The 25085-nt window shown below is 52.5% G+C and overlaps 1 protein-coding gene and 1 long non-coding RNA gene across 2 annotated transcripts in view; both read left to right on the top strand.

Moving 5' to 3' along the window:
• The window catches only part of RTN4RL1 (reticulon 4 receptor like 1), a 29084-nt gene extending 6366 nt beyond the window's left edge, over positions 1 to 22718 (top strand). The window contains exon 2 of the mRNA XM_068210419.1: positions 20447 to 22718. Coding sequence (XP_068066520.1) covers positions 20447 to 21801 — 1355 coding nt within the window. The 3' untranslated portion in view covers positions 21802 to 22718. The remainder of the gene's footprint in view (positions 1 to 20446) is intronic.
• LOC137485747 (uncharacterized) lies at positions 8681 to 16363 on the top strand. The gene is made up of 3 exons (XR_011005450.1): positions 8681 to 13365; positions 14361 to 14495; positions 14660 to 16363. It is a non-coding gene; the product is annotated as an uncharacterized lncRNA (long non-coding RNA).
• Positions 22719 to 25085: the final 2367 nt, after the last annotated feature.

Genomic DNA, 25085 nt, shown 5'->3' with positions numbered 1-25085 from the left:
AGCTATGAGATGCTTTTGCCTTGGGCATCCCCCCATCCCGCATCCCTCGAGACAGGGTGGTGTGGGATGGGGAGTGGAAGCTGCCCCGCTGCTCCCCCCGTGTGCTGGTGATGCCCATCCCGACCCTGAAGGGGATGAATGGCTCTGAGGGGAGCATCTCTGTAGGGTGACAGCACTGGGTGCCCCTTGGGAGAGCAGGTGAATCCCTCGGGAACGCCCTGACACGGTCTGTCCCCGTTTTCCGGCTCAGTCGCTTCCTCTGCTTTTCCCTCCCAGCATCCAACAGCACCCCCTTGCTCCCCCCACCCCCTTCCCCACTCCATCTCTGATCAATAGAGCTGGGAAAAACAAAACAAAACAAAGTAAATATTTAATACGATCCAGGGAGCCACAGCGAGCGCTCCCCCCGTCTGTCTCCTCCAGCAGCCGCTCGCAGCAGCTCCCCGGCCCTAATGAGCCTGAGTGCAACAGGGATCGATGGCAAAGGCAACCTCCGCAGAGGGGTCAGCTCTGCCACATCCCCTGCGCTGCTCCGGAGCTCAGGCTTGGCCCCCTGCACCCCCCAGGGCTGCCCGACCTCCTCATCCTCATCCTCATCCTCGTGCCCCGTTTTTCCTCTCCTGAGTCCCCTCTGTCATTTCCAGTTCTGGGAGGGATGAAGGTTCTGCTGCTCCATCACAGCCACATGGGACATGAGCTGTGTCAGGCATCAGCTCCAGGCTGGGGGCTTCACTGGGGTGTGGGATGGGGCGTGTGTAGGGATGGATCCAGCATGGGATGAGTGGAGCAGATCCCTTATGGATGGAGGTGGAAGCCTTTGGGAGACCCCAAATAACTTTAGAGCGGGCACTGGCTTTTTAGCCAGAGCCAAGAGAGTGTCTGTGTTTGTGGTGGGACTGGGTGTGCCTCCTCCTCCTCTTCAGCCCCTCACCCCCTCAGCTGCATCCCCTGGTGTCCTCCAGACACCCCAGGTGCTGACAGAGTTTGGGAAGTGCCAGTGCCAGGTAACTGGCAAGCTGGGCCTGGCAATGCCAGCGCAGGACCTGCCTCACTGCACTCTAGCTCTGCATGTTTTCCAAGTTTGGATGGTCCCTGTCACTCTAACACCAACGGAGCTGCCAGATTTCCTGTTCCCCTGACCCAGCTGCCTGCGCTGGATGGTCCCCGTTGTGCCACCACCCACAGGAGAGGGACCAAGCTTTGCTTTGCCCTCAGCCAGGCATTCCATCAGCTGGACCCATGCATCCCCATGCAGCCCTATCCTGCCCTGGTGTCCCAGCAGGATGTAGAAGTGGCACACAGGAGGCAGAACCCAGGAGGGGCACCAGGCTGTGCTCCTCTGCCACCACAATGTTTTGCAAATTGTTTTTCCATGGAAAAGTCAGTTGTCCTTGGTAACACCTGGGATGAACCCAGAGCTGAATTTCATCCCTGGGATGTGATGAGGGGGATGCCCACCCTGCCTGATGCCCCTCATCCAGCACTGCCAGACCTCCAGCACTGCAAAGCCTCAGCCAAGCTGAGCCTGGGGATGGGAACTGCATTTACAGCTGGAAAACAACCCAGCGTGCCCCCAGCACGGGGCTGGGAATGTGCATCTCCTGCCTCCCAGGTGATGCTGCTGAGATCTTCCTGCAGCTCAGGGTCTCCCAGCAGGCAGAGGGCTGCAGAGGTGCCAGGGCAGGGCTCCCCCTGGGAAGTGCAGCAGTGGGAGCACGAGCTGGGACAGCGGTGCAGGTCCTGCGTCACAGATGCAGCTTGTGGCAAAGTGCCGAGGAAGTTTTGCAGCAGCATTAGAAAATGTTGACATGTTTTTTGAAACAATTTCAGATCTGATATCTGCGCCAGATTGAGTTTGTAACCAGCTTTATTGTTTAAGCCTGCTGGGATTTCATCAAAGGCGTCTGCTGTTTACCCAGAACCATTTCATTGGAGAAAACAGCAAACAGACCTGCATTTCTATCTGATTTCACTTTTTCCTTTTCCTCCTGAATTTAAGTGCTTGTGAAAAGCATGGCTGATAAGGCAGAGTCGTGTGGATAAATCCCGAGGACTGGCGGTGGATGCTCTACCAGCTGCTCCAGCTTTATTAATAGACTGAAGGCAGTTCCTGGACCAGCTGCTGGGTGCCAGCCTGGAGCGAGGCACCCGCCTCGGGGGCAGCTGGATGTCCCCAGATGGTTTTGGGATCTCCATCCCGGCAGGCTGAGCCGAGTCATGACTCCTCAGGATGCCGAAGGCTGGGAAGAGGATCCACGCAGAGCTTTTTTAGTGCTTTCAGTGTGAATTCAGATTTAAACTGTGAGGGAGCCAATGCCTGTCCCTCCCCAGGGAGTGACCCCAGCAGGCAATGTGCTCTGTCACTCCCTGACAAGCCGGGCCAAGGCAATGCAGCCACGGGAAGCAGAGAAGGATGAAGGAGAAACCAAACTAGAAAGGGGCTTGGTGTAAATGCATCAATCCTTCTCTCACATCCCTGGAGAATCCAGTGGCTGCCAGCCTGGCTCTGTCTTTTGCCCATTGCTGACCTTGGAAACACACTGGAGAGGAGGATTTGGGGCTTGAGACAGAGCCCAAGAGGCTTTTACAGAGAGCTGACCTGTGGGCTGCAGCCCCCTCTGCTGCTGACTGCTTTGCCCCAGGCATCTTCCCACGGTTTCATCCTGGTCACCCATCACCAGCATTGTTTTCTCCAGGGTTCGGCATCTACCTCACTTGGGGATGGCCTTGGTGGCTGTTCCCACTTTTCCTGGCTTTTGGGACAGAGACACAACGGCTGGGGCTGGTGGAGTACATCCCACTGCCTTTCCTGGGGTCCCTTTGGCATCTCCCAGCTGTCCCAGGTGCCGGTACTCTCAGGGCAGGTTGTGCACTGGCACCTCGCTGGCACTCCGAGGGCTTGTCCTGCTCATCGATCACACCTGCACGGTGACAATGTAATTTTTATCTCCAGTTGTTTATTTCTCAGACAGAACTACTTGTAAATTCCGAGAAGAATATATATCCGTGCGCATGACAGATCCAGCACATGGCGATTAATCTGCCCTCTTAAGACCTGAATACGAAAGTGTCCCCATGTCACTCCTACATGGGGTGTCAAGCCCTGGGGCAGCACTTAGGGGATATGCAGGGACCTGATGGCAGAACGTGCTCAGGTCCAGGTGACGCTTCCCAAATACTTATTGCACTTCCTACCAGCTCCAGTGGTCCCTGACTGATATTCCAGCTCTCCAGACTCAGGCTCCAGCTCCTCTTTTTGGGAGGTTTATGCAAATAGGTTTTTTTTTTTTTTTTTTTTTTTTTTTTTTTTTTTTTTTTTTTTTTTTTTAATTCCTCGCTGCTGCTGCTCTGCTGTGCCCCAGATAGCAGAAGTGCTGAGGACAGGTGTTTGCGTCAGGTCCTGCGGCACCGCGTCCGTCCCGCCCGGCCGAGGGGAGGAGGGATGTGCCGAGGGGATATCCTGGGGGGGAAAGGGGCAGGGAGCAGCCAGCAGAGGCCAAGGATGGAGAGGGGAAGCTCCTTGAATGGCTGCACTGCGCTAGTGAGGATGGGCATTGATGGCAGTGCAGGTCTGTTCCGAGCCCAAGCATGGCTCTGTCCCCAGTGAGGGGCAGGACAGGGATTGGGGTGTCAATTTGGGCTCTGCAGCATCGCGCAGCCCCACTGGCAACACCCTCTGTGTCATAAAGCCTCTTATTTACAACGTCCTGCTCGGGAGCATCTGGGAAGCGAAGCGCGTCATTTCCAGGGAGAGCAAAAATGCTGCATATTTCAGTGTCTTTTGAATTTTTTAGGTTTCCCTGAACTGTGCTAATGGGTTGGTGGTGGCGGGGGGGAGGTGAGGGCCCAGCCCAGCTCCCGGCCTGCCTTGCTGCTCCGCCGCGCGGCCATCACTGCATTGCTGCTCTTAAAATATTCAGTGCTGTTGGCCACAATTTCACAGCGGGTCAAAGCACGCCGAGCCAGCAAGAAGGAGGGAAAGTGTGACAACGAGATTAACCCCGGCCCGGCAGGCCCCGGCCGTGCTCGGCAGGCTGAGCACGATGTGCTGCAGCCACCTCGTCCCAGGGGACCAGCAGAGAGTCCAGAGGGGCCACGACACCCCAAATCCCTCTGGTTGCCCAATCTTGCTGAGTCGGTGGCATCACCTGCAAAGTGGTGAAGGGACACTGAGAGCATCCAGAGTCCTGCTGGCAGGACTGAGCATCCCCTCCTTCTCCAAGCTGCTGCAAAGCAGGAGCCTGGCGATGCAGTGGGATGAAGAGCTGAGGATCCCCCCAGTTCTTGGGGACGTTGCTGAGAGGCCTCAGTGCATTTCACCCCAAGAGGTTGTGGTTCCCAGGCCTTGCACAACCATCAAACGCTGGAGCAGCAGATTTACAATGCAAAGAGCAGCTGCTTGAGCCCTGTTTGCTGACAGGGATTTAGTAATCCTGTCGTCAGCCCAGAGTTTGCTCTCAGAATCGCTGGCTTTGGCTGCCAGGCTTTTCTAAGAAAACTTCTGAGGCTGGGGGAAAGAAGTGAAGCAAAGCACATGGTCTGTGCCCACCGTGCAAGGGGGATGGTGGGTGATGTCTGTGATTCTGTGTGGAGCCTGGGGTGGATGAGGGATGCTGCCACAGGGAGAAGGTGTGTGCCAGACTCAGTCCTGGAAGCCATGTGTTGTTCAGAAGCTGGAGACCCCCAGGAACCACCTCTTGCATGGGCTGCACACCCTTGGGCTGGGATACCCTGCGTGGCCAGGTTGCCTGAGGATTGCTCTTGTGTCTCCTGCACTTTCCTTGGATTCTTGGTTGCATGACGCGACTTCAGAGCTCGCCACCAGCAGCAGGGATGACTGTGCACGCAGGCGTGGTGTCACCTGCAGGAAGTGCTGCAGCTGATGGATGCTCTCCTGGGGTTTTAAGGGCACTGTGGCTGATTTATCAGGGTGTCTCCAGGGGTCACGGTCATGCTACTCGTCTCCATGGACAAGAGCTGGCTGCTGGGTTGGGTGTTCTGGCAAGGAGTTGGCAGCACTGTGACCATCCTGCTGTCCCAGGCAGCCACCTCCAACCTGAAGGCAACCAGCCCGGTGGTGACACCTTTTTCACTACCTCATCCCCAAACACATGCACTCATTCCCAAAATCACGCTTCCCAAGGGTGCAGGGGTGCGTTGGTGTCTCTGCCAGGCTTGGGGCTGGACCAGCAGTGCCCTCCTTGAGCCAGCCCCGTGGTCGCCCTCCTGCACCCTGTGCCGGCGGCTGGCCAAGCTCTTCTCCCTAATTCTCCTTCATCCCTGTTAATGTACCACCAGATGTTCTCATTATCCATTTAAACATATAATCCTCCCCCGAATCCCGCTAAGCTCCTGGCCTCCCCGATACCTCATGGCAGTGCGTTCCACAGGTTAATTATGCATTTTTAATTAATCACCAAGAAGAGAATGACCCTTGAATAAGGGATATGAAGATCCTTCAACTGGGAATAGTTGGCAAATTGTCCCCAGGCGGGGCCATGCTGGTGTCATGGTCTCCTTGAATAACAAGACTAGCTCTAAAAATTCCTGCTTTGTGGAGGTTGTGACAGAGCTGTGCCTGCGTGGATGGGATCCCTCCTGTGCCTCATGTCCCCCTCCAAATGGGGAGGAACCACATCCCCACCACAGTTGTCTCTGTCCCACCTGGAAGTGATGGAGCAAGCGCAGAGAGGAGGAGGAGTGAGGCAGGGAGGGGAAAAAAAAAATCACATGTTGTTTTAAAAAGGCATTTTTGAGTGAATGCTGAATAGGGTTTGGGAAAATTGCCTTAAAGGCCTGTTCTCTGCAGGGACGGAGCTTTTCATGGAGCAGGAGTATTCTGAAACTTAATTGCACATTTGCACGGGCTAGTGTTTTTATTTCTCTCAGGTCTCCGAGGTGGTCTTTGAAGATTGCTGTCTCTCTGTAATGGTTTTCTTTATCTCAAATAAATTCTGCACACCTGCAAGGTGGAGCTGCTTGAAAGAAATTATGTTGGAATTGGCTCTCGATTTAATAAATCTGCAAATGGAACTGGGATGCAGAGAGGCGAGGCGGTTGGTGGGGCTGGCTGCACCTCCTCCCTGCTCCCCACCTCTCCTCTCCCTTCCCTTCTCCACCAGCTGGCTCTCAGCCTCCCCGTGGGCCGGGAAGAGTGTGGGGCTGAACAAAGTGAGATCCTGCCTTTTCCCCCTGCCAGCCACTGCTGGCACATCTGAGGGTGCTCCAGCTGAATGAGAGACCCCTCTAATGCCCACCTGGCTGCCTCCTCTAGGACTGTGCAACCCTGGCACAAACTCATCTGCGCTTCCAAAAGCTGCCATTAAGATCCCTAATTCTAACTTGATGGATATGATGCTACAAGCTGAATGCCCAAGGGGTGTGTTCCCAAGGAATGTCCTCGGGACCCTCCTTCAAGAAAGTCTGATTAGCTTTCCTGGTCTCTTCTGGGAGCTGGGTTTGCCCCGGCAGCTCCTCCTGCAGCCGCCCATCACTCGCTGCCACCATTTCTCCTTCTCCAGGAATCAGTTCCGCGGCTCCCCAGCTCACCAGGGGATGTTTAGCCAGAGCTCCATTTTGGAAGCAGCACGAAGCACCGAAGAAAAGCCTGCGGCAGGGCTGTGTGCGGCTGCAGCAGGCAGACACAAATCCCCGGGCAGCCGGGGCAGCGTGTGTCGGGCAGCCCCGGCTGTCAGGTGGAGAGGGATGGGCGGCCGCAGGAGTACACAGACAGGTTAATGGCAGCCGTGGATGCTGCACAATTGGATTTCACCTCCCCGCTTCTTAAGGAATCAGCAGCTCTCCCTTGTTCAGAAACCGGCCATCCCCCTCCTCCCGTGAGCCTTGGGATGAACTGTCACCCGTTGAAAGCTCACCAAGGGCCATTCCAAAGCCTCCCTCCCCTTGCCAGGCTCCCCAGACACCAGGTTGCCCTCAGAGGCCGTGCCACCTCCTGTGTGAGCCCCGGCTGCTCAGGCTTCAGGTGAACAAGGCGCCGGGAGATTTTATTGCATTGCTGGATTTTGTTCCACTCTGTTATTCGCCACGATTGAATTTGCTGCCGTGGAGGCAGGAGCCGGCACAACCGGAGCTCCCTCGCCGCCTGTGCCGCTCCGGTGGGACCGTGACCTTGTCTGGGTGCCTCACTTAGCCCTGGGCTGGGTAATTCGGTGCCGGCGAGGGAGCTGGGCGTTCCTCGGCCTCCCACTGAGCATCCCTGCGTGGTCCCGCTCCCCTGCCTGAGCCAAATCCTCGCTCTGCTCCACTTTTAAGCGTTGACCTTGGAAATGCTTTCAGGGAAAGCATCTGCCTTCCCAGCTCTCTGCTCTCTTTCCTACCTGATTATGTCCCTCTGTCCTCATCTCCCTGAGCAGCTGCTGCGATTTCAATGCCATGGGCATTGAACCCCTGTGCAAAGCATTCCCAAGTTTTAGTCACACTCGCTGGTTCATGGTGTCAGCTGGGAAACAGCATCTCACCTTCCTCCTGTCCTGCTCTTGCACTTACGTAAAAAAACACCTCAGTTTCCTGAAAATGTAGTTTCTTGGCTCGTTTTCTCTTTGGACAGAAAGCTGTGTGGCAGCAGAGCTGGCAGCATCCCACTTCTCAGTGCAGGTGGCCTTGGATCAGAGCAATCCTCTGTGGTGGCACCGATGCCACACCAGCACAGGACCCGACCCCAGCCCTTAACAGTGACACAGCCATTCCCAGTGCATCGGGAAATGAGGGGTCAGTGGGCAGAGCCATCCAGGAAAGCTGTGGAAGCCTCGTTCTCTCAGTGTTGACAGCGACAGCTCTTCTTCCCCACCAGCTGCGCCATCGCCTGTGCCCCGTGATTGAATTAGGGGGCTGTAACCCACCCCCCTCCCGCCCGGTCCCCGGCGCGCCGGGCTCAGATGCTGAACTCGAGAGCCATAATTTAATAAGTCTCAGGCAGACAGTGCTCCGAGAGCCGTCGGGATCTCTCGCCTCTTCCCTGCCCAGCCATGCTCTGATTTATGCTCCCAGGTGATGGCTGGGATTTTGCCTGGGATTTGTGGTTTTCTGGGGTGATCTTTTCCCAAATCAGGAAGCTTGTGGGGTGAGCTGGGAGCAGGAGCAGGGTCATGCAGGCTGGGGTGAGTGTGGTGTTCATGCTTCACTGGGCTGACCCTTAATTTGAGGAGGAAGGAGAGATGAGGGGGCAGAGGGACCCCGTTCCTTACAGCAGCTGCTGCTCTCGGGCTGTCTGGGCACAATGAGTTAAAAGTTGCAATTAGTAAAGTGCTGATGGTGGAAAGGTGGGGTGGAAGCAAGCGGCACTAAATGAATCCTGAAAGGTTATTCCAATAAGCAGCAGCACAGTTTCCAGCTGCGCTCACTTTCCTGGGAGCTGGGGGACAGGGAAGGGATCCAGGATGAGAGATACCAGGTGGGATGAGGGATGTAGCTGGAGGATGCTCAGGTGCCAGCAATGCCTGCTGGAGTGGAAAATATGGCAGGGGAATTAAAGCAGGAGGGGGAGAGGCCACCACATCCCAGAGATGCTCATCCAGGGGTGTGGTGGGTGAGTCCTGCCCGTTCTGTACCCTCAGTGGCTTTTCCACATGGTCCAGACCCTGTCACAGGCGTGGAGCCCCGTGCCCCGTGTGCACAGGGAGGAGTCTGGGGAGTGGTGTGAGCCACGCTGCTGGGGCAGGGAATCCTTGAAGTGTGGAGAGTGGTCTGTCAGCCACAGCGGGGGCTGCAGGGAGGAGGATCCCGGGAAAGGCGTTGTTCTTCCAGCTGAGCAGACAGGAGCCAGCAGTGGCCTCTCCCTGCCAGACGTAGCTGTTCCAGCTCTCTGCTGGTGCAACACCACGGAGCTATTATTAGACTCCAATTTTCTGTGGGTAGCTCTGAACTCCCCGGTGCCTCCAGCAGCTCGGCAGATGCCAGGGCACAGCGGGATCTGCTGGCACTGGTGGGGACAAGGGTCCCTGGCGAGTTCAGAGGGGTGTGGATGGCAGTGAGGGGTGGCAGAGCCCCCCAGCACCGGGACATGGAGAGCTGAGCACCACAGCCGGGTCTGGAGCCGCAGAGCAAAAGGCAATTAGTTGTCTAACGAGAGGTTTGGCTGATGAGGAGGGCACAGAGCCCCTGGAAACACTCTTTGGGTCAGTGGTAGGTGAGAGAGATGCTGCCCCAGCAGAGACATGGTCTACAGGGCTCTGCACCTCAAAGCACATCTGGATTTCACAGCATCACTCCAAAATGGAGCCACAGCATCCCCATCACTGCTGTCCTTGGCCGGAGGCACATGGGAGCACAAAAGGGTTGTGGCACACCCACAGGGCTGCCCATCCTGTGCCAGAGGAGGGCTGGGGCTGGGGTGACATGGCATCTCCTTGCTCCCACCCTCTCCCAGTCTGGTTTCCAAGCAGGAGTGTTTAAATGCCTTTTATGTTGTGATTCAAATGATGAAAGGCCTGAAAATGGGAGTAACAAAGACGAGTTGTACTTCAGAATAAAAAACCCATGAAAGCAGCAGATGCTGTCATAGGAATAAATTGTATCAACAGCAATCAGATGGGAAGTGAAAAGTCAGAATGGAGTTGCTCTGTCTTTCACGCTTCCAGTGAAAATTTCTGGGTCCATGAATTTAGCCAGAATCAGGTAGGATGAAAGACTTTGTCTGACAAGGCATTTCAAAGGATCTGGGAACCTCCAGAGATGTGGCCACTTGGACAGGGAGATGGGGCCCCTCAGTTTTAATGAGCATTTCAGTTGCCTTCTTTTATCCTTCTGCCAAGATCTTATTTTTGTTTTCTTTTCTTTTCCCTTAAAACTGCCGATTTCCACTCTTTGCAATTTGTTTTAACTTTGAAAAACGTGCATTCGAGCAAGACAACACGAGGAGGAGGAGGGTAGTACATCCCCATCACTCCATCCAGCCCAGCCTGTTGCTTCTCACCATAAACCCCTCCTTGCTGTGGCCAGCCCGAATGTTTTGGCCGCTGCCAGTCGGCACCACCAACCTTCAGCATCTTCCCGGCCCTGCAACGATTTCCCATCTCACCATCTCCCCTTTCCACAGCGACAGGATCCTGCACAGGCTGTAATTAATAGAAATTAGACTGTCAGGACCTTGCAGCCCCATCCCGTAATTACTTGGCCTTGCTGTGTTGGAGGCACAGGGATCGGCGGCGGGCTCGAGAGCCGCCGGTGATGGGAACACATCCCGTTATCAAGCTATTTTTATTAAGCTTTTAATGCAGGCATTTGCCTGGTGCTGGGGGATGTGCAGCATCTCCACGAAGTCCACTCCCAGAGGGATGTTCAGGGGGATATTTTGGGATGGAATACCGGCACTGGAGCTAGACAAAGCAGGATATTAGCAGAGTGCTGTGTCCTGACCACGTTCATCGCTTGCACATTCATTCCCAGCACCCAACTGCTCCAAACATTCAGATTTTAGGGGTTGGCAAAGCATTGCTGCTCAGTCCTCAGGTCCCCCACATCCCCACACACCCCAAGAGCTGTGTGGGAGAGTGACAATGCCCAACATCCAGCTGGGCACATGGCATTTCCTACTGGCTCATTAAGCCTCCTAGCAGCCCCGGATGCCGGCCAGAGGAGCCGCACAGCTCAGCTATTCACACAGCTCTGCTTTTATCACTGCCTTTCTCATGAGCTGGTAAAAAGTTCAGTGCAAAGCACAGGAGAGGTCTCTGAAAGGCAGCCGTGCTCATGACCCAGCACGCTGGCTCCAGTGGGGATGGGGTTTTGCTGGAATCTGCGGTGCTCACTCGGCTGCTGACCCGCAGGGATGTTCACTTGGAGTGCTCGTGGCATTGCCCTGAGAGGAGACCAAGGGCACAGGGAAAGGTGCTGCTGCCCTTTTTGGGTGTGGGAGAGAGACCTGAGGCTGTGGGCTGGGCTCCAAATGACGCCAACACTTCTTTTTTGGTTGGGGGGAAGAAAATGTGACAGAGCCAGCAGCTTTGATGCCTGCCTGTCCGTCTCCTTCCCCCCTGCTGCAGGCAGAATGATGTGCTGCTGAATGAGGAAGAAGGTACACGACAGGCTCCAATTTGCCCTCTTCTCCACCAAACACAAGGACATCCAGTAAATCTCAGATACAGAAAGGCTGAAAAGGGATGATGAAAGAGAGCCCATGTGGCACGGTACAGAATTCGCCTGTGGATCTCGGTGGTTGGGGTCGGGATCTCAGCAGGATTACAAGTTTATAGGACTAATGCCCTCCCTATTAGCCGTACTTGCATGAAACCATCTTTGCCTCCCTCTGTTGGGCTGCTGTCCACTCCTGGCTCCAGCCAGGTAAAGATCCATCCAGCACATCCCCGCTTTTCCACAGCCTCCAGTTTTTCCATCTCCTGTGGATGTGTGCTGGATGGGGCAGCCAAGCGTGCACTGAGAGCCCGGGCAGCTGTCACTTTGCTCTTCCATCTCATATTTGCTCGGTTTTGGCTGTATTTCTGATCCTAAAGAAACCCTCCGTAGCTCCTGGCCAGCTGCTGGCAGGGAAAGGGGCTGGTGAATCTGCTTTCTCTACACATGAGCTTGTTCAGCGTTTGATACCGATCTGGCTGGTGCTCAGCTGGGGTGGGTTTTGTCATTTCATCTGCAATTGTTTTGCTGTAAAGCACCTCGAAGGGTTCACTCCCCGGCTGCTTTACAAAGGACATGGTTCTTATTACTGCTGTGAATGAACTGCTTTGCATTTCTGTGAATGGGAAGGAAAACTTGTCACCTCAGGACAAAAAGGGAGTGGAAGTATCTGATGATCCCCTGAGACGCCTCAGACAATCCACTAAGCTCAAGTCATCCTCCTGTATTTCTTTCCTCAGGGGCAATTGGAATTATTAGTCCCTTCTCAAGGACCTCGAGATCTCCCTGTCCTTTGCCAAATTCTATCCCAGCTTCACTGCAGGCTGCTGGCAAGTCCTGCCAGAGCCCAGAGCCCTGTCCTGTGCTGGGGACCAGCAGAGGCTGCCTGGTGCCTGCTGGGGGTCAGGACAGCAGTGCTAGTAGCTGGTGAAACCCCTATCCATGCCTGGAATCCTGCTCAGGGTGTTCCCTGGTGCATGCCCTTCTCTCTTGGAAAAGCAGGAGCATCCTGGTGTGCATTGACACCTCCAGCCACAGCAGGACCCAAGGATTTGACTTATCCATGCACAGAGAGATGTGCCTTTCCCTCCAGCATTCCTGCATTCCTAAAAGGTCCCAGTGGCTTTTGAGATGCACGGTGGGGTGAGACACAGAGGCACAATAAACCCTGCAGCAGACCCAGGAAAAGAGGATGGTCTGTCTCCCCTGATGTCCAGGGACAGGACATGGGGGAATGGTTGCACCAAGGGACGTTTAGACTGGACATTAGGAAGCATTTCTTCACTGAGAGGGTGGTCAGACCCTGGAGCAGGTTTCCTGGAGAGGTGGCTGATGCCCCAAGCCTGTCAGTGTTCCAGAGGCATTTGGACAGTGCCCTTAATAACAAGCTTTAGCTTTTGGGCAGATGGAGCAGATTATCATTGTAGGTCCCTTCCAACAGAAATAGTCTATCCCATCCCATCCCATCCCAGATCTGTCTCCAACTGCTGCAAGCAGCAGCCCAGCCTCTGATTTAAACAGTCTTCTCCCAAAGCTGAGGTGCTGGGGTTGTTCCCTGTGCCTGCAGCTACAGGACCAGCAGCATCCCACTGCAGTTTTCCACCAAGGGCATCCCTGCTGTGGAAGGTGTGCTCAGAATTGGGGTTAAGCAGAGCAGATTATTCTGGGAAAACACACTCTACACTCCCTCTGCTTCTGCGTGTGCTAGTCCTGAAAGAAGCATTTAAATTAAACAAGTTTCTATAGCCAAGTTTCAATCCCACAGCCACTTCTACCATTGACCTCCTTTTTCCCCCTTTTTCTTTAGCTTGAGAGCAGGAGGAGGAGATGCAGACAGAGAGGAGTGCTAATTAAACAGGGAGTTCCACATTAGGGTACAAATCCTCTGGACTAGCACAAACCCTGCCAATTTCTGCATTTATTTATTATTTTTTCAGTAGAATTGTAATTTCCAATGGTGCCTCCAGCACCAGGAGAGAGTTCAGGGGCTGCTCTTGGAGAGGATTAGCACGCTGGAAGCATTATTACTTTCCTTCGCTGTGAATTCAGGAGTGATTCCCTGACGGCTGCACTCTATATAGAAGTGAATCGGTGCTAATTTGTTTTTTGAGGATCACACATCCACCAACATGTGAAAGACAATCCTGCTTCTCGATGTATATTTTGAGCCAGTGCTACAGCAAACAACGGAAAATAAGCAAGCAAAGGAAGCCAGACCTCCCTCGCCCGGAAAGCCAGAGCTGGAAAAGAGCGGACTTTCATTATTTTTTTGTCTGTGTGAGTTGGTTCTGCATCTTTCCAGAAGTATTTTGGGTTTTGGCCCTGCTGCACATGGCAATAGAGAGCAGGGGTTTGGGCAGCTCTCACATGGAAAGCCTCAGGGACGCTGTGTTGGACGGGATGTCAGAGAGACTGAGCATAAAAGGCTCCTTATATTTTCCTGTTAAATCATCCTCGGGTTTAACTGCAAGAGAGGAATAAATGAACTAATTGAATCTGTAACTATGGAGGGACTGGGCACCTGGCAGGGGAGCAGCAGCCCCGCCACCCATCGCTCCTCTCTCTTTATTTGTGTGATTCAGAGGGACGTGGTCTGTGGGGAGATATCAGAGCCGGCTGAAATGGAAGACAAAGCTATTGTTTCAAACAGAGTTATTGATTTTTACATTATTACACTATGAAATTTATGGTCTGGTTTCAAACTGCAATAGGAGTTAATGACCACCATCCAGAAACTTCCAGGTGACCTTGGCCTTGACTTTGGTGGGGGAAGGTGAACAGCTCCAGTTACCAGGTCAGCAAATGTAAATTGAAGTTGCAACACCCTAAAGGACTGGATTTTGGGGTGCTGCTGGCCCTGGGTCTCCACCCTGAGCTTGAGCTCACAGCAAACCCCAAGCTGGTTGACAGCCATGATGGAGTGAGGGAATTGGACCTTCTCAGCTCCAAACAAAAGTTATTCCTGCTGTTAGGCCACGTTTTGCCCCCAGCCAGAAACACCGTGATGTCCCCAGAGCTCCTGAGCACGGTTCTCCATCCTCAGCTGACCTCCCAGCACAGCTTGGCTGCCCAAGGGTTTGCTCCTTTCAGTCAGAGCTGGAGAAATACGAACCAAGGAGCTCTGGGATGGGCGAGGAGCACCCAGGGAGAGGAGGCAACACAGCCCAGAGCAGGAGAAACCCTGTGAGAGGGGAGAGCAAAGGGCAGTGCCTAGAGCAGACAGCTGCCTGCAAAGGCCACGGCCTGTTCCTGATTCCAGCTCCCCATCTCAGTCACAGGAGGAGGATTTGCTTTCAGAGTGACCAAGAGGACATTTGTACCAGTTAACACATGAGATACTGGTGACACAGAAGGGTTTGCAGAGGTACTCCCCAGTCTACAGCCTTTTCCTGGCTTTTCTTTAAAAGGTACCTCCTGATGCATCTTTTGGCACCAGTCTCTTCCCAAAGCTTTCCTTAGCACTATTCCTTCCAAATTTCCTTGTATGCTTCTTCCTGTGGGAACAGTGTTTCCACTTGCCAGCCAAGGAAGGCAATTTCCAGCTGCTGGAGAAGGTTTTTTTTTCTTGTAGTGCCATCTCCCTGGAACATCCCTGATGCTGCACCCCGAGCTAAAGTCGTGTGAAGCCAGTAGCCTCCAAGCTCATCTTCTGCCTCGGAGGTCATAATTGCCATTAAATCACAGCTTGCCTAACCAAATTATACAAAACCGAAATTATCTCCAATGATTTTTATGTTGCTGAAATGTTCCAGAACTGCCGGGGTGATGACTGGGGGATTGGGAGCAGCTGTCACTCCATCAGAAACCATAACTCCAAACAGCTGGGATCTGTCAGTTATTTATGACACGGGTCGCAAAAAAAAAATAATAAAATGATGAAGGTGGATGGGTGGCTGCCACTCTCTGGCTGAAAGGCAGCTCGTGCAGAAGCAAAGCCTCGTGCTGTGTCCTGGTGCTGGGAGCTGCAGCTGATGTTTTGGGAGCAATGCCAGTGAGGATGTTCCTGCTGCAGGACCGTGGGGCAGCACCTAAGGGGCTTTGCACAGAGGCTGAAAGGGAGCTGCTGCTCACTGGGGAATTTAGGCTTTGTGACAGTCAGCATGGGCATGTTTATTTTATCCTCCGTGTTGCAAAAAAAAAAAAAAATAGGAGAATAAGAGGGAATAAACCCTGCAGCTGCTAAGCAGGGTCTGACACTGCTTTGTTGAACCATCCCAGATCCTGAGTTTGGCTCTTGGCTCGTGCCCAGTTGCTTTTGCTACTCTGTCCTTGCCTTTCATCGTCCTTCACTTAGCTGATGAAATTGTGAGCATTTGAGGCTGCTTTTTCTCCCTAAACAACAGTTTCTCTCTATGTGAACATCCAATTCTGAGGTCGTTCCCAAGTTTCAAAGTGTACTTTCCCCCCGGGGGTTGTAGTCATCTCTTTGTGCACCAGCTTGTTAGGGGTGGATTTTGAAAAATCCTTTGATAGATCCAGGGTGGGAACAGGACGGGAAAATCTCTGTCTAGAGCTAAGTGAGGTGCTGGTGTTTGAGCAGGTGTGAGTTTGGCCTCAAAAGAGGGTGAGTGATGAGGAAGCTTTTCCCTTTTTGATAATCCCGCCTGTGAGCAGATGCTTTCTCCCCACTTGTAGCGCACTCCAGTTAAGTATTATTATTTATATTATGTAGTAGCTATACATAGTGTTTTATGGCAGTAAAGATACATAAATCAGCAACCAGAAGACGAGGGCTTTGCTCTAAAGAGCTTATAAATCTAACAGCTTGAGCAGCCCTGGTAATGGACACAGTAAGCAGGCAGTCAAGTTGCATGTAGACATGAGCTAAGATGGGTCTCCCAAAGCAGATAGCTGGTTTAGGAGAGATTTGGAAGAGAAGCAACCTGTTCCATCCTCGAGAGCGGATTCTCCTGCTGGAGAATTAGACAGGCTCTGACCCATATAAGCTTGTCCGGATGGAGAGGTGAAAATATCCATCTGAGAGAAGCAGCTTGCCAAGAAAGAACGGGCAGGGGGTGCTGGAGTTTGTGGCAGGGGTTGTCCTGCAGGTGCATCCCCCCAGGGACAAAGCCATCCTTGCCCTAAGTGATGTCTTGGCCTTGAGTCTGAGCCTCCTAAAGGAAGTAAATGGCATCATGTTCTAAAGAAACCGAGTCCCTGCCTGGCTTAGAGGTACAGTAAAGTGTTCTAAACCTTAAAAAGCAAGAAAACTGCTGGGGCAGGTACATATGGCTCTCTGGAGCAAGTGGCACTGCAGAGTCAAGAGTCCCTGCCGTGGTGGCAGAGAACTGCTCCAACACTTCAAACCATCTGTCTTTGATCCTGGGTATCAAACCAGGTTTTTTTTTTTTTCAAATTTCTTCCTGTGCTGGCACCGGCCTGGGAGGAACCTGGTCTGGGCTGGAGAGAGATGTGCTGTGTCTGGCCGATCATGCTGGCTCCGGGTGTCTGCATTCTTCTGGCTGCCTTCAGCTCTTGCACAAATTGAGGCTTCACGCTAAATGCATTACACTGTATAACAATTAATCCCGTGCTACATATAGAAAGTCCTTACTCATCAATAATGCATGTGGGAGGAGTGATTTTCACTCTCAGTAATAAGGCTAAGACAATGGAAACAAGCAGGTAATGGAGAACATTTATAACGATGTTAATCTAATAATGAGTCTAATGCTGTTAAAAGTAAGACTGCAAACTGGACGCATCCAAAGATAAATTATTTCAAGCATTCATTAACTGATGCCTAATTAATGCCCAATTAGAGGGATGTTACATGGGAAATGGTTTGGACAGTCAGACGAATTCATTCCAATCACTGAAACCTCAGTCAGAAGCAGGAGGCAGCAGAAGGACTCGGCGAGCAGAGGCTGGGGTGACACAGCACGTCAGTGGGAGAAAGGCAGGAGATAAACACCCCTTTGCTGGTTTTATCCGTGTCAGCGGGGATTTGGTTTTACTCACTTCACCAGCAGGTTTCTGGAGGATTTTTCTGTGCTGCTTTTGAAGCTCTCCCTCCCCGGTGAGCTTCAACACTCAGGCTGGTGACCCTCTGTGTACCTCACAACCTTTACAAGATGAAGTTGAAAGGGCTGAGTCAGGAATAACAAGTTAGACAGGGTCAAACTCTCAGGAGAGCTGGGCTGGGGTCTCTCAGGAGGCTCCCATGGTGTTTTCCAGTCGGGGAAGCCCAGTGAGACCCAAGTGCTCCTGGCTGTCATGCCCCAGTGGAATTTGGCTGCTGGATATCCCAGTGCTGGTGTTACCAGCCTCAGGAGCTTCATGGCTTCATGGCCTCTTTGCTTTTTGGGGATCTCATTCCCAGATCTAAACTGGGACCAGGCCCAGAGCATGCCAGGAGCAGCTTCTCACACCACTAAGCACTCAGCAGGTTTTACAGGCTTGGAGGGAAGGCCTCCTTGATGAGACCACAGGCCTTGTGTGCATCCACTGGGGAGTCCAGACCTTCATAGAATCACAGAGTGCTTTGGGCTGGAAGGGACCTCAAAGAACATCTAGGGCAGGGACACCTTCAGTAGGACCAAGTTGCTCCAAGCCCCATCCAACCTGGCCTTGGACACTTCCAGGGATGGGGCAGCCACAGTTTTTCTGGGCAGCCTGTGCCAGGGCCTCACCATCCTGGCAAGGAAAATTCCTTCATTACACCTAATGTAAACATACTCCCTATCCAAGTCCTGCTCCCCTTTTGACCTTTTTTTTTTCCCTAAATATCCATCCTTCTGTTTCCCCATTCTCCTTACTCCCAAGATGCAACAGGGAGAAAGACATCCCTGTCTTCTCTTCCCACCATCCTATTCTCGGGAAGCTGAGAACCAGTAACAACCCCAGCCTATCCTCACCGCCGTCCCTGGCTGCAGGAATCCCATCTCTCTCTCCATAGGAGCTCCAGCCATTAACTCACAGCTGCCTGTTAATTAAAGAGATGGACTCAGTTCCCTCTGACCTTTACCTCCGGAGTTATCCCTGCAGGCAGCGAGCTGTTAAACGCTGCGTTCCCATTCGGCAGGAGCCTCTACCTTGGCCATGCTCCAGGGAGGCCTGGGCTGCCTTGGTCCATCACCACGCGTTGCTAACAGCCTCCTGTCATCACCATCCCTATATGTGAAATCCTGTATGCTCCCAGATCCCTGCCCGGCTCCACCTCCCGTCAGTAATCCCGTTAGCCTGGCAACTGTCGTGTCACGGAAGAGCGCATAAAACTGTTGTTTGGAAGCAATATGTAATCTTCCAACCTGCTGCGTGTAGCTGGGAGATGGTTTATTGATTCAGACCCTTGTGATTTGGTATTTGCAATAACAGACTCTGCATGTGGGAGATCGTCACAGCACTTGTGCCTGGCAGGGTTTTACTAATAAACATCAGACCTACGAAAGGCGCCGTGCTCCGGTGCCACCGAGGTAAGACAGGGGACGTGGAGTCGTCCCACCTTGGTGGAGCACATCCTCGAGTTAAAAAACCCAGCAGAATATATCTGCAAACATTGCTTTTTCTCTCCCATCGTAGGATAATCACAATATCCTCAGGATACCGCTGTTTCCCAGGCTGTGAGTGGCAGCCAGGGCTCCCGTTTTGGCAGGGAGCGCTGGGTACTCAGCACGATGCTCCCACCAGCGCAGCCCCTCGCTCATCGTGCAGAGGCACGACAGCAAAGCCAAAATGCTACGGCAGTGACTTGGAGAATGTTCCTTTTCCTACACAGCCGTAGGAGTTGTCGCGAATTCAGCGTTCCCAACTCACCAGCCCTTTCTGGCAGTGGCGCAGGGATGAGACATCCCTGCTGGTAGCCCATGCTTTGTTTCTGAAGGGCAGTGCATGGAAGTCATCCCCCTCATTCCCATTCCCAGGCAAGGCTCGATCCGATGCTTTGGGCAGCAATGCTATTTTTTTTCCTATTAACCGCCCAGTCAGCGATGACTGGCTCTTACTGGTGATTTATGGAGAGTCTGAATAACCCAGTTTATCTAAAATATGTGGCAACTTTGCCTTGAAAGGATGGGTCTAGATGGACGGGTCACCTGCTGTTAACTAAATGGCAATAGATCTCCATACCAGGGAAAAGGCAACAGCAACCACGCAGTTACATTTCAAACACAATTAATAAGAAAACAGTGAGGTTTTTGTGCCTCCAACTTGTATTAGGCTGTAGGCACTGAAAAGAGGGACGGTAAAAGCCCAAGGGGTCCTGGCTCTTGGACTAGCTGGTGATAACGACGTGGAGTAATTAGAGATGAACTCCACTTCCACTCTCGTTTTTCAGATTAGTACAAGCTGAGTAGGACTCGTGGGCAGGATGGCACCAGCAGCTGTGCGCTGCTCCGCTGTTACTCCTTTTCCCTCTAAAGTCCAGAGGCAGAATTCATTAGACATGAGCAAATTTTGTGTGTAAGAGGAAAAAGCCAAATCTAGGAGGAAAATCTGAATGAGAAATGACAAGTCTGGTGCAATGAGTCTGAAAAGCCACTCGGCGCAGAAGGAATAGCCTGAAAGCAAGCCTGGTGCGAGGAGTGGGAGCGAGATGGGAGCGGGGCGGCGAAAGCGGAGCTCTGAGGAGCTGAGCAAGAGGGAGGGGATGATTCTGCCACGTTCTCTGCTTCTCTGCTGCGAGGAAGCCCCAGTCACAGGCACATACTGTAGCATTAGAGGATGCAATATGCTTTGCCACAGGACATCCATTTAAAAATATGTCTGAGCATCCCACTTCCAAACGGAGTTTTCGGCTCAGCCTTTTCCACCAACTGCTGACAACATATTTCCCTGTAAATCACTCGGGTTTCAGGGTGGATAGTGGTGTCTAACAACTGTAGTGAAAGGAGACGGTGGGGATGGGTCTGTGCCTTTGGGGGAGTGGGATGCACTGCACACGTGTAATTTTAGGTGGTTCACTGGGAATTGCTGAATCTCTGCAGCTTTTCCTCTCCGATATGTGCAGGCGATTTAACAGATGCATTTCAAGAGGAGTTGGGGGCACCTGCGAGGGTTTGAATTTCCTCTGTTTGCTCTCACACCGCGGCGTTTCCTTGCCTGCAGGCAAGGGGCTCTGCTGCCTGCGCTGCCAGCGTGAATTCTCACCGAGAAAGTTTCTCCTGCCTGTTCCGGGCTGGGAACACAACCAGCCGCCTGTTGCAGGCAGGGAGAGGAGGCAGGGAGTACTCCATACATCACGTTTTAACTGCTGTGGGTGATGAGCCTACTCATCACAGCCGCGTGGGTAATTCATGAGCAGAGAGGAGGGCTGAGCTAACTGGGGGCGTTTTTCACCCGGAATAGTCTCCACAGCAGCGATGGGTGGGCGGGAGGTGCCCGGTTCCCGCTGACGCCGCTCTCCCCTCTCTCCGCACAGGGGGGTTTGCGGAGCTGCTGCTGGTGCTGCTGGGGCTGAAGGTGCCCGGTGCCCTGGGCTGCCCCACCGACTGCGTGTGCTACCCCTCCCCGATGACTGTCAGCTGCCAGGCTCACAACTTCGTCACCATCCCCGAGGGCATCCCCGAGGACAGCGAGAGGATCTTCCTCCAAAACAACCAGATCACCTTGCTGCTGCGGGGCCACTTCAGCCCTTCCATGGTCACCCTCTGGATCTACTCCAACAACATCACCTTCATCGACCCCAACACCTTCGACGGGTTCATCAACCTGGAAGAGCTGGACCTGGGGGACAACCGCTACTTAAGGGCTTTGGCTGCAGACACTTTCCAAGGGCTGGTGAAACTTCACGCCTTGTATCTGTACAAGTGCGGGCTGAGCTCTCTCCCCAGCGGGATTTTCGGTGGCCTCCACAACCTGCAATACCTTTACCTGCAAGACAACCACATTGAGTTCCTTCAGGATGATATTTTTGTTGACTTGGTTAACCTCAGCCATCTTTTTCTCCATGGAAACAAGCTCTGGAGCCTCCATCAGAACACGTTCAGGGGACTAATAAACCTGGATCGGCTGCTCATCCATCAAAATCAGCTGCAGTGGATTCATAGGCGGGCTTTTCATGACCTCCGAAGATTGACCACCCTTTTCCTGTTCAATAACAGCCTCTCGGAGCTGCAGGGGGACTGCCTGGCCCACCTGGGAGCCCTGGAGTTTCTCAGGCTGAATGGGAACCCATGGAGCTGCGACTGCAAAGCCCGTTCCCTCTGGGAATGGCTGCACAGGTTCAGAGGCTCCAGCTCCAGCGTCATCTGCGAGTCCCCCGAGCAGATGCACGGCAAGGACCTCAAGGTGCTAAGAGCAGAAGATTTTAGGAACTGTTCAGGGTCCGAGTCGCTCCACCAGATGAAAACACACACCTTCTCTACGGCGGACAGAGGAGCCTCCAAATCCCACCACCCTCACCACTCCTCCAAGGAGAAGGGGAAGGAGCGAGGGGCTGAGAACAGTTTGCACAGCAACCAGCCCGCCGGCTCCCGGCCGGGCTACCGCAAACCCGGCAAGAACTGCACCAGCCACAAAGGCCGTAACCGAACCTCCAAACCGGTGTCCTTGGGGCCGCGCAAAAACGGGCAGGAGGTCCCAGACTATGTGCCTGATTATCAGCACAAATACAGCTTTGGGGCCATGCCCACGCTGTCCCCCAAGCGCAAGGGTAAGTGCACCCGGCGGACGCCCATCCGCCCGCCCAGCGGGGTCCAGCAGGCCGCCGGCTGCCCGGGGCTCAGGGCGTCGCTCCTGGTTTTTATGGTGGTGTTGGCGGCCGTCATCCGCTGAGCCCCCCAGCCCCGGCCGCGGACGGAGCGGAGCTGTACTGCCACCAATCTACAAAGGACCAGAGTTTCTTTTCTTCTTCTTTTTTTGTACGTGGCTCAGCGTTGGCCTGGCGAAGGGAAGAACGTTGTCTCGGCTTCTGAGGGTTGTCTCCGTGCCCGGCCGGACTGTGCCGAGAGCAGCGGGAGCAGATTAAAAGGCATTATCACACCTTGTCACAAACAGCCTAACCGAGCACCTACAACAATGACAACAAAAAAGCCAACCTTACAAAAAGCAGATAACAGGGATGGTAACCAATGCGTCGGTGACAACACCCAGATAAATGGACTGTATCCATGCTCTTGTGAAATCCTGTTCATTTGAGAGCGCTCCGAACGACCCCTCCCATTACCTGAAGGAACATAATTGCTGTAAAAACCATCACCGATTAAGCCTACACTGTTTCTCTCTGAAAGTGAGTGCAAGGACACTGATACTGATGTAATAAGGACATTTGGTTCTCCCATGTTTTAGCCCTTTTGGCTCCAAACCCAGAGGCCAAAGTTGGCTGGGAATCTCTTAGAAGACAATCTCAAACACCTGAATATCTCAGGCATTACAGCAGAACAGGGCTTGCCTGCTGGGCTTGGAGTAGCCGACAACCAAAGGAAAGACTGATTAAAGGTGGAATTAAACAAAAAAAAAACAAACAAAAACCAAACCCAAACAAACCCAACACATGAAGAAATGAGGTACCTGCAGGAGGTGTGTTTTTTGTAACCATGTTCACACATCTGAGAAAAAAACCCCAGCAATTGCACAGGCTCCCCCTCTTCCCCTTAATTATCCATATGTATGTCTTACAATGTTTATAAACTATATGGAAACTGTATCTTCAGAACTAAGGATTGTATTATTGAATTTATAGCAGACCAGTATATGATTTTTTTTTCCTTGAGAAAACAAACCGGCAGCAGTGCCTACAGATGCTGAAAGCCATCGGGCGGGCTCAGTACACGCAGGGGAACCACAACGGACCAATGTTCTCAGCAATTCAGAGCACTAAACTTTGGGAGGGGTTGGGGGGTGGTTGTGTGTGATGCAGCAAAGTCCATACCCAGAGAGCCAAAATTCACCCTTACACCCTAATTTGTAACTGGCGGGGGGGAGAGAGAGAGATTAATTAGCCCAAATAAATAGAGCGGTAGAGCTCTGTCTCCGGAGAGCACTCGAGGCCCCGGGGAGGAAAGGGGCTGGTTTTGGGGCTGGAGGCAGAGAGGGGCTTCCCAGCCATGGCAGTGGACCTTTATAGCTGGACTAAGGTTTTCACTGGAGCAGCAAGGAGCAGCTCCCAGGCTGCAGATAGACCTGACAGAGTCAGGAGGGGTTTTGTTTCTTAAAAGGAACAGATTCTGGAAGAGTCAGAGTAGGGAGAAACTACAGCTTGTAGAGGACCAGCGAGAAGCGCGGTGCCCGAGGTTTCTGGTCCATGGCAGGAGAGAGAAATCTATGGTCCAAGAGAGCTGTACAAAGGGGGTTGTGGGGAGGTGGAGGAGAGGGAGCAGGACATCCTGTTCCCCTCTTCCTGGGTTAAACCATGTGCTGGAAGGATGTGTTTGCTGGTCGGGGGCATGGCAGAGCCGGCAACTCCACCCACAGCAGCCTGTGCGCTCGGGGAGGTGCTGCCCAAATTCTGCAGTTGGTGTGAATTCCTTGTCAGCGTGGATATGTGAGACCAAACAGACACTGAGGTTAATGAAACAAGGGAAATAAAAGTGATCTTGGACAAGAAAAGTCTTCTGTTCTTTCCATAACCATATCTCAGTGGTGGTATTTTGAGCCTGTGGCTCAGGTGTGGGGCTGGAAATCCTGGAAAAAATAGCTGCAGTCTTCCATCAGACACACAATTATCTCCAGGAAGGATGGGCTCGTTGGAGAAATCTGCCCTCCCAACCACTGTGGGGAAGGGGACAAGTTATTTACACAGTGGCAGATCCCTTGGAGGTATCTGGAAATGGAAAGGGAAACTCCCACTGAAAAGAGAAGCAGAAAATTCCCCGATGCACTTGTGTTTACGAGCAGTTGGATGGTGAGAGTGGGAAGCTGGAGGGGCATGGCCTCCTCTGTCCATCTTGCAAGCAAGGAAAGCCAGAGGCTTGGATGCTTCTCTTTTAGATGCCCTTCTTGGGGAATAGCAAGAGTAATTCTGGGAGGAGAAAGGAAGAGGTTACTTCATCAAGCCCTCTGCCTTCCAGCTCCTACCCAAACTTTTCTGTCTACAGGGCTCTAAAGCTCCACTAAAGGGATGTCCAATGCAGCCAGAACAAATAATCCGTGATCTGAAATAGCTCCCTCATGTCCTACTCTCTATAACCAATAGCAACTGAATGAGTCTGGCACTGTCCCTCAGAAGTGGAGCATGTTGTTATGTTGGTTATTTCGTTTCATACTCTGGAAATCAAAGCTCTCAGTGGGAGAATGAAGAAGAGAAGCACTTTATTAATTTTTTTTTAAGTCTGCGTGTAACTCCTGTAATATAGGAGTGAAATGTCAGCACAGGAGATGCTAATGTTTTATAAATGATTTGGGTGCAGCAGGCACGGTGGATAGTCTTTGAGATGAATTATATTAGAACAGACTACGCCTGGCTCAAAACCATAATTGTATTTTTAGTATCTTTTCCTTTAACATGTAGGAAAAATAAAGGCAACTCCATGGTGTATTACAAGCCTTGTCAATCAAGTGCTCTAACTCCTAGTGATAAAGGCAACTGTTTAAAAACCAGAAGGGAGACATGATACACTGCTAAATAGGAGATGTCTCTTGACATGGCGTTGTGGTTTAACCTGGCAGGCAGCTGAACACCACACGGCCATGCTGGAATGGGGGAGGGGATTGGGAAAAATACTAGTGACATTCATGGCTTGAGATATGGCTGGTTTAATAGGACAGAAATGGGAGAAATAATAATAATAGCAACAATAGAATTTGAATATGCTAACCAAGTGATGCACAGCAGTTCCTCACCACCTGCTGATGCCCAGCCAGTCCCTCAACAGTGGCCCTCAGTATATAAACTGACCATGACTCCATTTGGTTTAGGATATCCCTTTGGCCAACTGGGATCAGCTGTCCCTTCCCAGTTTATTGTGCCCCACAGCATCCTCAGAGGAGCAGAAAAGTCCTTGACTCAGGGCAAGCACTGCTGAGCAACATTATTCTCATCCCAAACCCAAACGACAGCTCCTAGAAAGAAAATCGACTAACCCAGCCCAAACCAGGACACACAGGTTCCTGATATTCCT

The sequence above is a fragment of the Anomalospiza imberbis genome, chromosome 20, assembly GCF_031753505.1.
Source record: "Anomalospiza imberbis isolate Cuckoo-Finch-1a 21T00152 chromosome 20, ASM3175350v1, whole genome shotgun sequence".
In the NCBI taxonomy this organism is placed as follows: Eukaryota; Metazoa; Chordata; class Aves; order Passeriformes; family Viduidae; genus Anomalospiza; species Anomalospiza imberbis.
This window is presented reverse-complemented; position numbering and strand designations above follow the sequence as displayed.